General features: G+C 41.9%; 1 protein-coding gene across 3 annotated transcripts in view; it reads left to right on the forward strand.

Annotated features, from left to right (window-relative positions):
• c1qtnf3 (C1q and TNF related 3) overlaps positions 1-16,437 on the forward strand; it is a 45,682-nt gene that overhangs the window by 21,061 nt on the left and 8,184 nt on the right. Inside the window, exons 1-3 of one of the 3 annotated variants that reach the window (XM_062972500.1) lie at positions 1,863-2,401; positions 6,335-6,452; positions 8,770-8,924. In XM_062972500.1, coding sequence (XP_062828570.1) covers positions 2,081-2,401; positions 6,335-6,452; positions 8,770-8,924 — 594 coding nt within the window. In that variant the 5' untranslated portion in view covers positions 1,863-2,080. Of the gene's footprint in view, positions 1-1,862; positions 2,402-6,334; positions 6,453-8,769; positions 8,925-16,437 lie in introns of those variants that run through there. The other 2 variants (XM_062972502.1, XM_062972501.1) reach the window with 2 other exon arrangements.

The raw sequence follows: 16,437 nt of genomic DNA on the forward strand, positions 1-16,437 counted from the left end.
AAAGTGGAGAGGCAAGTTTAACTAATTTACGACCTGGAATGAGGAAGTGCCATCAGAGTGGATGATGAAGCAGCTGCTCCCCCCTGTGGCCAGAATCGAACATCCCCTCAGAAGAAGGTTAAATTGCCTCTGTGTCTGTCTGTCTCGGTCTCTGTTTGATGTGTTTATGGGCATTGAATGTTTGCCCTATGTGTGTATAATGTGATCCGCCCTGAGTCCCCTTCGGGGTGAGAAGGGCGGAATATAAATACTGTAAATAAATAAATAATAAATAAATAACCTTCTCCCATCATTGCTTCTGCTGAAATGTTATTCATAGACACCCCAGCTCTGATCTTGGAGGTAAAATATGGACCTCAACATGTCATGAATGTATCTTGATGGATTTATCTTTTCCCATTTTGAAATCATCTTATTATTCATCACGACATCAAGTCACAGCAGGTTCCATAGATTAGTATTCCATAGCTGTATGGAAAAGTATGTATTTCTGAGCTGAAGGACATACTTCTCCATACAGCCATGTAAATCCTTTTGATGTGTTGGATAACCCCAGGTATAATGGACCCTCCACGTAGGAGCACAGAACCCTCATGAAAGTGGAAAAACAAAAAGCAGAAAAAATAACTTCTTTGGTGGCTACTTCCACTTTGATGAACCCACAGCACAGTGTAAAGTCTTGTAGGCTATTGGCAAAAAATGTTCCAGCTCACCATCGTGCATAATATCATTTTTCATGCTACAGCACATTGTGGGAACAGATTTTATGGTATCCTGATGTCTAATTGCCCAAATATAGATTATTCTGGTAAATTACTAGTATTCAGTATACCATCTTTACATGGTAGTTCAACGGAGTTGAATCACTCTGTAGTCTCCTCACCTCTGCCTTCCCTCTTCTTCCCTCTCATTCTTTCTCTCTTCATCTCTCTGTATCTGTGGACATTTGAACTGGATGAAAAAGCAGTGATTTTCTTGGTTACTCAACTCTAAACAAAATCAAGGCAGATGATATATAATCATGCTAGATTCCCACTAAAATTTCTATATTTAGTCAAAGGAGTTAAATGTTGAAATGTACAAGGTAGCCTCTTGTATTTTTAGTCTTTTCGTTGTTTTACTGTGGGTAGATTCAAAGAATTACAGATTACAACAATACAATGATTTTATACAGGCACAGCCATTTATAAGACCGAAACATGTGTCTTGGGTTCACAGTCATTTATCTTTAGTTGGCAAGAAAATCAAATTTGGTTTGGCCACAGCTTTTAGGAAAACATCGGAAATTAGAAGTGTTATGGGGGAAGAGATGTTTGCCTGGGAAGCTCAGACTTTGCTCTGAGAACTGGGACACAGAATAAGTCTGAATTTTGGTCTGTTTTTCCAGTCTCCTTCAACCATTAGTGCACAATATAAATATTTGCCTTCTTTAAAGTGAGCAAGCATAGTAAAAAGCAACGTTCACTTCAAAATCACAGGTCAAAATCTTCCTTTGTGCATTTCCCCCCTTAACTGGCAACAAATCCATTTTTCAGAATGAGATATTCATTTCTCTGTGTGTACAATATGAAGCGGAGAGAGACTTGTTGAGAGTGAGTGAGTTTCTGGCAAACAAATAAGAGGTCTGTCTCCAGAAAATCTTTTCAGAGTGTACATTCCCAGCACTTCCATGTCTAATCAAGGACCGTAAAACCTTTGCCACATGTTCTTCATTTCCATCTCATTTCTTCACCCCAAAATGAACACATGCCAAGGAAAGAGAGAAAGGAGTTACCATTTGTTGGTACACCCCCAAACAGGAACCACAGCTGTCCATTAAATGCAGTGGTCATTTCCAGCATGCAAATCAATTTTCCCTGCAGAGGGGGGATGTGGTGAATAATGACTGGGTTGTTTAAGAAAGCATGACTGATTTGGGATGAAGGTTCCTTCCACCCTGACATTTTCATAGTATAATTTATCGCACACAGCATATAAAGCTGTGGTAACCAGGTCTTGTCGCCAGCCTTAATCGTGGGGAATAGCCTGCAAAGACTACATCACGGCCACTGCAGATCTTTTGAACTCCGGAGACCTTGCTATGTTCAGTAATATGTTACCCAAGGATTTCCTCAACTGGAGTCTCCTAACTTGGATGCTGCTTTTTTGTTTTTGCCTGTGTGAAGAAGAATACATGGAGGTGAGCAGAAGAGCTAGTAGCCCGGTGGCCAAAGTATTGCAAAGTCGCCATCAGATTGGTTCCAAAGGTTCCAGCAGCAGGGAATTATTGAGACAGCGGAGTCGACTGGTTGAGTGGACGGTTGAGGATGATGATGATGATGGTAATAGCCCTTCTCCTGACCCAAATGCCTTGAAACCAGAGGTAGATGATGTAGCACAGACTACCTCAAACAGAGTCCAGGTACTCTGAATTAATCTTCTAAGTCAACATTTAGAAAGTCAATAACTTGTTCTTTTTCCTGCTTAAGACAATCCAGTGCTTTGGAGATTTATTAAGGCTGAACATTAATACTGTAGATGTGATATATGCAGATTCCTCTCCTGGACTAAGCTAGCATGAGACCAGATGGGTATAGCATAGCATCGGAACACAGTTTGCTTCTTTCTTTTGCATGCATGCAATCAACTGCTTTGATATTTGTTTTCTCATTTACCACATTTGGAGAAGCACCACTTCTAATCATGTCGATGTTCAAGTCCCGTTGTCTTACAGTGTAGTAAATGTGATTAGATTTGCAAAGTCAAGACACAATCCAGCCAGAGTTAAGCATCTTTCAAAACTACTGGAATCAGTAGAACATCCTTAATTTTGGATAGATCTTACCTTAATAGTAAAGTAGGATCAAATGTTTTATTACTGCTGTGAGCATTTGAGGTATAATCTGTTCATCAAACAAAGTTTCAGGTATGCATGAAATACCATGAGATGTGCAGTTTTTTCTCTCCTTTAGAATTTTACAATGGATTTTATGTGTTATTTAAGACTTTTTTCTGATGTATATACCTAATTTGAAGTCAGCGGGGTTTACTTCTGAATACAATTTCATTGGAAGTAATTTTTTTGGTGTCAGGAGTGACTTGAGAAACTGCACGTTGCTTCTGGTGTGAGAGAAATGGCTGTCTGCAAGGATATTGCCCAGGGGACACTGGATGTTTTGATGTTTTTTCCATCCTTGTGGGAGGCTTCTCTCATGTCCCCACATGGGAGGTGGAGCTGACAGAGGGAGCTTATCCTCTCTCCCCAGATTTGAACCGCTGACCTATCGGTCAGCAGTCCTGCCAGCACAAGAGTGTAACCCATTGCACCATTGAAAGTAATAAAAGAGAGAGACAATAAATTTTAGACTCCTGATTTTGCAAAGGAAAAAGTGCTGTCGAACTAATGTATTAGTACTATAATTTAGTATGCTCGTTATTTTTCTTGCTATTCTAAAACTGAAGCTCTTCTAATAAAATTAATACTGTACATCTAAAATTAATCTATGAACCCTATACATTGACACAGATAAACAACTCTGAATTAAAATTGCAAAAATTGATTATGCCTCTATTAAGTTGAACATTTGAAATATACTTTCTTAAATTCTTAAACAAAAAAACATTCAGATGTAAAAATGCAGGTTAACACACTAAAATCAATAATGCAAGGATCATAAAAAGCAGGGTGATCAAGTGGCAGGAATTAAAATATGTCACTTCAAATATCCTAGTAATGTTTTAAAATTGTAAAATTAAAATCCTCCCTTAAAAAGAAAGACTTTAAAGCACAACTGAAATGATGAGTACTCTAGATTTGCTTGGTCTCAGCTATTACTGATGGTTCACCTACACTGTTAAATTGATGCAGTTTGACACAACTTTCTGATAGGATTTCTGGGAGTTGAAGGCCAAAACATCTTGGGACCCATAGGTTGAGAACTACTTTAGCTTTCTCTGCCAAAGGGAGCTTGTACATCAGCAAACTGCAACTCCCACAATTCCGTAACATTGAGTCATCGCAGTTACAAAAAGTGTGATACATGGTCAGTGCTAGTTCTGGGGAAAAAACCCTATTGACTGTTGAAGCCAATATTTTTTTTTATTGTGAAATGAAATGGGATGGTGGTCAAGTTTCTTCCTCTTAACTTATCTCTCCCTTTGTAACACAGAGGAGGGCATTAATAAACTAGGAGAAGAGAATTAACTACAACTTGTAGTGGCAGAGTTTATTTGTATTGTGTTTGGGAAAAACAAGTTTAGAACCCAGCACTTCTGTGACCTCCTCCAACAAATGATGGCTTCCAGGTTGATGAGAAATGGTGGATTTACTCCAGGCTTCGCTACAAGAGATGTTGAAAGTGCTGATTGCTAATTCCTAAAATGGCTTCAGTGCTTTAGATTGCGACTTCAAAGTTTGGAGTAGAGCCCAGAGACGATTCACAGCTCTCCCTGATGTGGTGACCCTAACCATTATTCGCAACTGCCTCCCATTTAATTTTTCAAAAATAGTGGAGCCTGATCCTACAGAACATTATTAATAGTTCAGCAAAGAGAGGGAATATTCCGTTTGGCACATTGGGAGGGAGGTTTTGACTCAATAAAAAGGCTGTCTGAAGTATTCTATAGTTCTCCAAACACTCTTCCAGGGAATGAATGATACTGACTGACAACCCTGTGTGTTGAAAGGTGAAGGGAGGGGGGTCTAAAACACAAATAATGGTTGGGAAAAGCATCCTATATATGACTTCTCCAGTCCCAGTCACTTCTGCTTGCAGGGTCTTTTCCTCCTTAAAAAGAGTTGTTAGATTAGATAATTTATTTAAAATACCGCTATCTTGCCCTATATAAAACTATTTATTTTATTTTAGAACAGCAAAACAACCAAGTTAAAACCATTAAAAACAATAAAACAATTTAATGCTGGAATCCTATATGACCCTGTTTATAACGTAGCACCATAACATTGCTACATAGTGAAATTCAGCATGATTTATATCAGTTAGCAGCGAGCAGTTCCTGGGATTAACAGGAATTGGTTCTCCTGTTGCTTGAAAAACAGCTGCTTATGTTACCTGCTGTGAGTGATCTCTATTGTGACAGGCAGAAAAAGGATGCTTGTGGGTGGGAATGTCAAGCCGCTGCTTCCCAATCAACAGAGGAATTGAGGCCTGTTGCTCACAGCAGCTGCTTCCCAATAGGTAGAGTTCAGGAGACTTTCATGATCCCTACATAGGCCTTAAACTACAGACTAGGGATTATGAATACATAGTAGTTGTGAATGCATAACTATAGGTTTGTGTTGTTGTGTGCCTTCATGTTGTTTCCGATTTAGGGTGACTCTGAAGTTCAAAGATTTAGCGGTTTTCTGGAACTGAGAGTGTTTGACTTGCTCAACATCACCCAGTAGGTTTCCGCGGATGAACAGGAAATAGAACCCTGGTGTCCAGAGTCACAGTGCAAGCGTGTATCTTCACAGACGCATCATCCTGAAAGTGTGTGTGTGTGTGAGTAAGTGGGGGGGGGATCAACTCCATGGTGACTGCATGACACACAAAGCTGATACGGGGTAACACAGCTTAGAACCGTGTTAACAAGCACTGTGGATTACTTCAAATTCTTCCTGAGAATTTGGTCCCATGTAAGCAGCTGGGCTGGTTCAGAGATGGAACTGGCCTCAAGTGTTTATATGGCCATCCATATTCCTTGGACTCAGAAGGCCCAGGGACCTGGAATGATACTTACTGACCCAGTCCCACTTTCAGTGTAGCAACAGCTATAGCACTGGACCATGGCAATCACAGTGGTGTCACATTGCATTCATTCTATAGTGTTTCTTGAACCATTTAGGTGTCACTCTTTATCCAAAGATCTCAGGCTGGCATACCATAAAATCAATTTCAACCATTTTAAACCATATAAAGTGTGAGTTGATAAAAATACCTTCATCTAAAACCATATTAAGCTATCTAACACATTACAAGTAATACTTAAAACCTTGTATGAGTACAAAACTGGACAAAATCAGTTGATGCTAAATATTAATCAATAGCCATGTTTTAATTTTGTATTGATTAAAGTTAATGCCAGTGTCAGTTGGGCTTCAAAAAGAAGGACATTGCATAATTGTGGTGCCAACAACAGAAACGGTCTTGTTGTTCATCATCAGCTAGCAAATGAGAGAAAAACTAAGAAATATCATCTATCTATTTGGCACAACAGAATAGCACAAATGTAACAATATAAATGCAGACATCTACGCCAGATATTAATTTTTTACTCATTGTTCTTGTGTTTGTATGGATAGCAGTGGATGCAGACTGTGAACTGATTTATTTTTTCAATTCTGTGATTACAGACTACACAAAGTGGACCACAAACCCCACCTGAATGTGGCTGCCGGGGGGATTTTGGGTTTCGGGGTTATCAAGGCCCCTCAGGCCCACCAGGTCCCCCCGGCCCTGCTGGAATGCCAGGTAAAAAAAGTTCACCGTACAATTATTAATATTTCAGGGTGTGAAACATCCTGGCCCCTTTTGACTGAAAGATGGTTGACTACTTTGGAAAGTGCCTACCAACCTATGGAAACGTTGTTATTATGATCTACAACCCCCAGAATCCCTCAGCCTGCATGGCTGCTAGGAACTGTAATATTTCTAAATTCTGGTCTCCCAGGTGTCGCTGCTGTAAATAGCCATAACAGCTTGAAGATTAAGGACTTTAGAACATGGAGATGGTGAACCAGCATAGTTGTGATATTCATTGCCCGTCCACTAACTCCCTGCTATGAAGTTGTCTCCAACAAAATACACCATTAACTCATGCTGTGGTCCTGGGAGCTTATCTGATGCAATGAAGCTGTGTAATTGCAAAGTGTCAGAAAGCTGGAGTTATGTCTCCCACCCAATAGTCCAACCTCACACTGCCGAGTCATTGCAATTGTGCTACACTGGCAGTAGTGCAAAAAAGATTGTGACAATACCAGTAAGCAGCCACTATCCTAGGTTGCAGAAACACTACGGGATAGCAGCTTCATGCAGTAATGTCCTGATAAAAGTTGTATAATTTGTCCTGCTTTTTCCTTTTTCCATCCCTTTGGCTCATTTCTCTTGGACCCAATTGTGCTGGAAAAGTGGGTCAATGGATTCTAGTGTGTCTTCATTTCTGGTCCTGAGAGTTCTGGTTAAGAAAGAGTGTTTTTACTACATTTAGGTAGCAACCAGATCCTGTGTTGATTGTTCAGCTGTACTTTCAGTCTTTCTTTCCCCCAATGGCAGAAGTTTGAATGCCTTGTCCCATATAGCTTAGTAGACTTTCTCTAGCTCTTTGTCAATATTCTAATAATAACATTTTCCAGCAATAAAAAAGATAACATAGCGGTATAAAGTGCTTTCATAAGCAGCTTCGGATGGCAAAAATGTACAAATAGTATGGTTGCTTTGGCAAAAGCTCAAAGTGATGAATAATTATAGGAATCACCACCAAACCTTTAATTCTGTAAAGGTTTCTTTTAAAGTAGAGTATCAGATTTCAGACATCAGCACAGAAATGCCCATTAGGATCTATGATATATTGTGTGTGTGTGTGTGTCTTGTGTATATGCATGCCCACAATTACGTGAAGCCATGAGAGATTTGGCAACCTAATAAAGATGCTTATAATATTGTGGTGGCACCAAATCCCATCTGATATTTGAAACTAAGCAGGGTCAGCACTGATAAGTACTTTGATGGGATACTGCCAAGGCATACCGGAGGCTGTGGGCTATATTTCAGAAGGCAATGGCAAAAGCATCTCTGACGATTCCTTGTCTAACACACAGCTAATAGAATGTATTAACTTAAAATTACTAAAAAGGGTACATTCAATCTGTCCTCCCAATATAACAGTGGGGTGTGCTTTTCCTTCCAGGTAATCAATGATTTATTACCCAGAATATACACCTGAGGTTTCTAGTTTGGTTGATCAAATCTAAACATATTCAGTGTATTTATTCAATGTAGAGATTAACAAATTGGTACAAGGTTTTCAGGGATAATTTAATGTAGCCACTACTACATTAATCACAATACATTGGCAGCCTGTCTGGCTGACTGTATTTTAGCAATTGTAATATCCCGCTTATTTCCTGAATATCGGACTGCAGTTGAAAATGAATGACCTGGATTTCTGATGAAAAACTTCTATGGGGGCTATGAAAACTATGGGACAAGTCCAAAATGTGAATGAACAGCGAGATGATAATTTCATCCATATCAAAAGATGAGGCCTCATGAACTTTAGAACATAATTCTGAAAACCTGGAATACTTTCAGACTAGAAGCAAGGGAATTCAACCATAGCCATGCAAGGATAACTACTACTACTACCATGATAATTATTTTATATTTCGTTGTGAAAACAGTTTCATTTCTTTTAACACCACTAGCAAGTGGGCTGCATTGGAATTCTTTCTGTGGTATTGAGCTTTTGAGTTTTGCTTGCTATTTTATATTCCCTGTATATATGTAAAATACAGGTAGGCTCAGTGAGTCCACATACAGCCCTGCATGACTGCTTTTGTGGCCTCCAATAGGGTTGCCATATGACCTGAAAGTCGGCTGCCTAGAAGGTCAGGACTGGGTGACCTTTATCAATTCTATAAGAGCCATATTGTGTAAATCAATATGATTTGAAGAGAGACGCAACAGGCAATAATATTATAGACATCAAACCCCTGTAAAAATAAAGATGGATGGAGCTGTCTTTTTAAGCTTACAGTCAATGACCAACTCATTCCTTGATCATTTTAAGGAAACCATGGGAACAATGGAAATAATGGAGCACCAGGTATGGAAGGCACAAAAGGTGATAAAGGTGACAAAGGAGAACTCGGACCCAGAGGAGAGCGGGGCAATCATGGACCCAAAGGAGAGAAGGGTTACCCTGGCATCCCACCAGAGCTTCAGGTAAAACCCCTTGAGGCCTCATCATTTTTGTAACAGGAAACCAAGGTTGCATAATATGCTTATTAAAGGGTCATGGAAATCCATAAGTCTGTTTCTTCTATCATGTGGCTCATCCTATTCTTTAGAACAGGCATGGGCAAACTTCAGCCCTCCAGATCTTTTGGGCTTTAACTCCCACATAGAATCATAGAATCATAGAATCATAGAATAGTAGAGTTGGAAGAGACCTCAAGGGCCATCTAGTCCAACCCCCCGCTAAGAAGCAGGAAATCGCATTCAAAGCACCCCCGACAGATGGCCATCCAGCCTCTGCTTAAAAGCCTCCAAAGAAGGAGCCTCCACCACGGCCCGGGGGAGAGAGTTCCACTGCCGAACAGCCCTCACAGTGAGGAAGTTCTTCCTGATGTTCAGGTGGAATCTCCTTTCCTGTAGTTTGAAGCCATTGTTCCGTGTCCTAGTCTGCAGGGCAGCAGAAAATAAGCTTGCTCCCTCCTCCCTATGACTTCCCCTCACATATTTGTACATGGCTATCATGTCTCCTCTCAGCCTTCTCTTCTGCAGGCTAAACATGCCCAGCTCTTTAAGCCTCTCCTCATAGGGCTTGTTCTCCAGACCCTTAATCATTTTAGTCGCCCTCCTCTGGACGCTTTCCAGCTTGTCAGCATCTCCCTTCATCTGCGGTGCCCAAAACTGGACACAGTATTCCAGGTGTGGTCTGACCAAGGCAGAATAGAGGGGGAGCATGACTTCCCTGGATCTAGACGTTATTCCCCTATTGATGCAGGCCAAAATCCCATTGGCTTTTTTAGCTGCCGCATCACATTGTAGGCTCATGTTTAACTTGTTGTCCACGAGGACTCCAAGATCTTTTTCGCACACACTGCTGTCAAGCCAGGCGTCCCCCATTCTGTATCTTTGATTTCCATTTTTTCTGCCGAAGTGAAGTATCTTGCATTTGTCCCTGTTGAACTTCATTTTGTTAGTTTCGGCCCATCTCTCTAGTCTGTCAAGATCGTTTTGAATTCTGCTCCTGTCTTCTGGAGTGTTAGCTATCCCTCCCAGTTTAGTGTCATCTGCAAACTTGATGATCGTGCCTTCTAACCCTTCGTCTAAGTCGTTAATAAAGATGTTGAACAGAACCGGGCCCAGGACGGAGCCCTGCGGCACTCCACTTGTCACTTCTTTCCATGATGAAGACGACGCATTGGTGAGCACCCTTTGGGTTCGTTCGCTTAGCCAATTACAGATCCACCTAACCGTAGTTTTGTCTAGCCCACATTTTACTAGTTTGTTTGCCAGAAGGTCGTGGGGGACTTTGTCGAAGGCCTTACTGAAATCTAGATATGCTACATCCACGGCATTCCCTGTATCGACCCAACTCGTAACTCTATCGAAAAAAGAGATCAGATTAGTCTGGCATGACTTGTTTTTGGTAAATCCGTGTTGACTATTAGCAATGACCGCATTTGTTTCTAAGTGTTTGCAGACCACTTCCTTAATGATCTTTTCCAGAATCTTGCCTGGTATTGATGTGAGGCTGACCGGACGGTAATTGTTTGGGTCGTTCTTTTTTCCCTTCTTGAAGATAGGGACCACATTCGCCCTCCTCCAATCTGCTGGGACTTCTCCTGTTCTCCAAGAACTCTCGAAGATGATTGCCAGTGGTTCTGAAATAACTTCCGCTAGTTCCTTCAATACTCTTGGATGTAGCTGATCTGGCCCTGGGGACTTGAATTCGTTTAGAGTGGCCAGGTGTTCCTGGACAACTTGTTTCCCTATTTGGGGTTGGATTTCCCCCAATCCTTCGTCCATTCCATGTTGCTGAGGTTGAAGATGGCTTTCTTTTTGTGAGAAGACCGAGGCAAAGAAGGCATTAAGCAGTTCTGCCTTTTCCCTGTCCCCTGTCACCATCACCCCATCTACTCCTTGCAGTGGCCCTATCGCCTCCTTTTTCTTCCTTTTTCTACCAACATAAGCAAAAAAACCTTTTTTGTTGTTTTTTATGTCCCTGGCAAGCCTGAGCTCATTTTGCGCTTTAGCCTTGCGAACCTTTTCCCTACAGGAGTTGGCTATACGTTTGAATTCTTCTTTGGTGATTTCTCCCCTTTTCCACTTCTTGTGCATGTCACTTTTGAGCTTTAGCTCAGTTAGAAGTTCTTTGGACATCCATTCTGGCTTCTTTGCACTTGTCTTATTTTTCTTCTTTGTTGGCACTGTTTGCATTTGCGCCTTGAGTATTTCACTTTTGAAAAACTCCCATCCATCCTTAACTCCCTTGTTTTTTAATATCGGCGTCCATGGAATGCCGCTCAGTAATTCCTTCATTTTTTGGAAGTCAGCTCTCTTAAAGTCCAGAATGCGTGTTTGACTTGTCTTAGTTTCAGCATTCCTTTGTATTGCAAACTGCAGGAGCACATGGTCACTTGCCCCTAAGGATCCCACCACTTCAACTGTATTGATCAGGTCTTCCACATTTGTTAAGATTAGATCAAGAGTTGCTGATCCCCTTGTTGCCTCTTCTACCTTCTGGACCATAAAATTATCTGCAAGGCAAGTGAGGAATTTGTTGGACTTTGTACTCTTGGCTGAGTTTGTTTTCCAGCAGATATCGGGATAATTGAAATCGCCCATGACTACTATATCTCTTCTTTGTGCCTGTTTGGTCAGCTGTTGACAGAAGGCTTCATCAAGTCCTTCATCCTGACTCGGAGGTCTGTAGTAGACACCCACGACAAGATCTTTTTGAGTCCCGGTTCCCTTGATTCTTATCCAGATGCTTTCAAGCTGGTTTCCCGGATTACAGTCTTGCATTTCTTCTGCAACGTAACTGTTTTTGACATATAAAGCTACTCCCCCTCCTCTCCCCTTTGTTCTATTTATGTGAAAGAGGTTATAGCCCTCAATGGTTAAATTCCAGTGATGGGAGTCATCCCACCAGGTTTCAGTGATGCCTATGACATCGTATGTGTGGTGCTGTGCTAGGAGTTGGAGTTCATCTTGCTTATTTCCCATGCTCTGAGCATTAGTGTAAAGACATGTAAGCCCCTGTGACCTCCCCTCGAACTGTTTATTTGGGATTATTGTGCTCTCTGTACTTGGTCCTTGCTGTGTTTGTGCAGCCCTCCGTTTAGCCTTACGGCGGTTCCCTGTGGTCGTGGGTAATATAGTGTTCGCCAGGCTGTTGTTCCCCTCCCCCAGTGGATTTAGTTTAAAGTGCGCCTGATGAGGTTTGTGAGTCTGTGTGCAAAAAGATGTTTTCCTACTTGTGTGAGATGCACCCCATCGCTTGCCAGTAGTCCATCCTCTTGGAAGAGTAGACCATGGTCAAGGAAGCCAAAATGCTCCTCTTGACACCATTTTCTGAGCCAGTTATTGACCTGTACTATTTTTCCGGCCCTTGTAGAGCCATGTCCTACAACGGGGAGGAGGGATGAAAAGATCACATGTACATTATACAGTTTTAGCTTTGTTCCCAGAGCTCGAAAATCATTTGTGATCTTTTGAAAAGTATGCCTAGCGGTGTCATTGGTACCTACATGAATCAACATAAGGTGGGGAGGGTGATGGGGCTTTAGGAGCCTGCTGAGCCTCTGAGTGATATGGTGTATTTTTGCCCCCGGGAGGCAGCATGTTTCTCGAGCCATCCCATCCGGTCTGGAAATGATGGCTTCCGTTCCTCTAAGGAGGGAGTCACCTACTACCAAGACCTGTTTCCTTTGAGGATTGACATGGTCCCTTTTGTGCAAGACAGTGTGTATGTCCCCTGAAGAGTGTTCCTGTTGAAGTGAATCATGTAGGTGTAAAGTGTTGTCCTCCTCCTCAACATCCCCAGTGCATTCATCAATGACAATCCATTGAGATACATCCGAGAGCCCATTACTCTCCCAAGGATGTTCCTGTTGCTCCTGGTCTATGATTGGGGATGGAGCATTTGCATGATTACATAAGTGTGACTGTGGTGATGCACTGTCCCTGTCAGGGCTATCCCCTGCGCATTGATCCAGGATGGTCCACTGAGTGGTATCTAAGAAACTGTGGTCCTCCACAAGGTGTGTTTCCTGATTGTATGTTAATGATGTAAGAATTTCAAATCTGTTGTGTAAATGCAGCTGAGCAGAGGAGTTCTGCGGAGGCTGCCTGGTCCTGCGTCTCCTTCTATGGGTGACCTCCTTCCAAGCCTGAGGGTTGTCTACCTTTGAGTTGATCTCCCCATAAGGTTCCTGATCATGGTCATGGTGGTGTTGGTGTGATGCAGGCTGCTGATCTACAGCAGCGTGTTGTGCAGTGTCCAAGAAGAGCTCGAGTGCCTGAATGTCCTTAAGGGTCTTAATACGGTGCTCGAGCTGTTGGATCCTCTGCTCCATCAGAGTCATCTGTTTGCATTTGGAGCAGATGTAGTTGTCTAGTTTTTGTGTGAAAAAGCGGAACATGCCACAGCTGGTGCATGTGATGGGAATGTTTTGCTTTTGTTGCATCTCTTGGTGAGCGTGGTGGCCAAGTGGGATCTTTGTACAGTTAAGTAATATGCACGCACTTTATGTGCAGACTGCAACAAACCACGTCTTTGTGTATTTGTTTATGTTGCTTTGTTTCCTGTATGTACTGCAAAGGATAGTTAGTAAAGGTGCCTTTTCGCGCGCGCCGTCAGGCGCGCGCGACACTGGCAAATAAAGCTTTCCCAGAAACTCAATTAACAGGGGACAATGCCTGCTATCAATCAACTTAAGTACCTGGCTCTCTTTCAACACAACAGTCACACAACAGTTAGACTTTGACCACAGGAGCCAAGCCCAAACTCAGTTTAAAATCCTAACAGCCAGCAAAGAGGCTGGGATTTCTGGGAGTTTAAGTCCAAAACATCGGGAGGGCAGAAGTTTGCCCATGCCTGCTTTAGACCAACTGCAGGAAAATATGATGTTTGTGGGATCTCCTTCTGAGGCTGAGAGACTATGACATCCCCAAGCGCAGATAGTGGGTTTCCATGACTGAGCTGGGAGTCAGACTTTGGTCTCCATAGTTGTAGTCAACACTCAAACCAATATACTATGCTGCAACTAGACTAGACCTGTTAAACTGCTTAATTGGATGAGGCAGCACACAAGGATTATATACAGTATCTAACTGAGTCAATGAATCTATTCTAGTGAAGACAAAAGGAGAATCTTGGACTTCATCACATGGATGTTTTTCAGCATCTTAGGATGCTTTCAAGACACTGGGAGGACGAAGCCGGATGAAACCCATCACATGGCGCAGGACTACTTCCCAAGGGGCTGTGTCCTTCCCATGTTCTCATTGACAAGAATGGGGCCAGCACAGAGATTAACCAGGCAGCGATGCTTTCCCAGGTGGGATGGAGAAAGTACTGATGCAGGCTATGCGGACTGTGGGGCTGTGGTTTCCCATGCTGCCTGCCAGATTTGCCATGCTGCCTGGTGAATCTTCCAACTATCGCCCACTTTTTGGACCTCAATGTTATGAAGTCCTTGGCCCTAAAGACATTAGATGAGTGTCTTGCATCTACAGGAGTGAGGTAAATTGAGGACATTGCTCCCGATTTTTCTCCAAGATGATATTTTCATTCAGCATCTGGATGTTTAATATTCAACTGAGTCATTAAAAATTCTCCATACTTAGAACTGTTGGGGGAGGGGAAAGAGAAGAGAATTCTTATTTGGGGGCAGAGCCCCATTTTGATCCACCCCCAAACTATGCTTATTGGTGGACCAACTCCCAACACTGGAGTTTTGAATAACATTTTTTAACTAGGACTCCCAGAATGCTTCAACTAGTTTGACCAATAGTCATACTATCTGAGAAGTTGTAGTCCAAAAAATAATGACTTTTGGGCACATGTTCTGTATAGAATTTTATTTTCAGCATCAGAACTCATCCACATTTTTATCTCTCACACCCCCATTTCCCCATCCCAGCTTCATTTTTTCCCAGCAGCGTTTTTGTTTTTGCTTCCACTAAAACAATGCCTCCCCATCCGCTCATTTCTGACTATGTGAACCATGTATTCTCTTCTCTGATATAATGTGCCCAACAAGATTCTTTTTCTGTCAAAAGATGATGGAACTATTCTGAAGTGTAATCTTTATTGTGTTAGTTACTGTGTCAAAGGATTAGACAAATGTTATTCTAAATTTTATGAGAGGATTAAAGCAAAAGACATGTTTCTTGTTTCTCTCATTTTCCAAACAAAGGTCTAATCATCTTCACTTTAACCATTGTCTCTGATATAAAGAAATTTTGCTTGTTGATTTGTTCTTCAGAATCCAAACATTCATTTCAAACTATTGTGCTGTCATATTTTCCCCAATGCCATCTGACTTGTTTCAAGGATTTATTTATCATGTTGTTTACCAACATCCAGTGCAGCAATTGCTGAATGCTGTCAACTCTGGATTAACTATAGAACTACTGTTGCAGAAAAATACAGGACGGGCTCCTTGGAAAAGTCTACTTGTACAGCCCACCATAGTCTCAGTACCACCTGCTCATGCATGGACATGGCCATTATTCTGACAATGAAAGACAAAGCAAAACTAATCTTCAGTGAACTGGACCAAGTTTCCCTCTGCATTTGTAATGAGTCCAGTGGAGCTTGGTTAAATTAATAAGCTTTCTCATTTTCACCACCTCCTCAGAATTGAAGGCGGCCTTCTCAGTCTCACATTGATGCATCAGTGTGTGTCAACAGTCATTGCTATTCTGTTTTTAATACTGTGTCTGTCTTCCTTGCCCCATTCCTTCCTGTTCCTCTTTGTAGCAAAATGAAATAGGGCCAGCCTTCCACATTTGCTGGGGTTAGGGGTGCAGGGCCGCCGCAAAAGTAGAAAACTACGAATAAAAAAACCCCGATTTTTAAAAAATCTGAACACCTTTTAGGAATTCTCCCCAACCATTCTGTGGTCAATGCATTGGAGGACCTTGAGCACATGTGTTTGGCCTGCAGGCCCAAACCGGCCCTCTATGTCATTCTGTGTGGCCCTCCAGATGCTGGACTACACATCATGACTAGGGCTGATGGGAACTGTGATACAGTAACATCTGGAAGGCAGTTTGTTCTGTTTAGCCAGGATAATGGAATCTGAATTTAAATACAAGGCTTATGGATATGATGTCTGACTTTAAAATGTCCTTTAATCTTTCCGCAGCCATAAGTGCTGTTGTGCTGCAATCCCCACTATTCCTAATCTGCATGGTGGATAATCAAAAGTTCTGACTTATAAACAAATTCAACTTAAGAACACACCTAAATAACCTAGCTTGTTCATAACTTGGGGACTGCCTGTATAGACAATGAAAAATTAATGTTAGCACAGCAAGGACATACAGTTGTGGCAAGACATCTCATAGTCCAGAGGACTGTCTTTCTCTAAGAAGGATCTAGGTAATGTTTAGTTACCACCTGATACTATTATAGTGTTTTTAAAAGCCCTGCCCCGCCTCACCCCCCAGGTGTATGAGTGTACCATAAAGGGGTTGCCTCATCTCAGAATCTGGC

This window comes from Anolis carolinensis, chromosome 2 (assembly GCF_035594765.1).
Source record: "Anolis carolinensis isolate JA03-04 chromosome 2, rAnoCar3.1.pri, whole genome shotgun sequence".
In the NCBI taxonomy this organism is placed as follows: domain Eukaryota; kingdom Metazoa; phylum Chordata; class Lepidosauria; order Squamata; family Dactyloidae; genus Anolis; species Anolis carolinensis.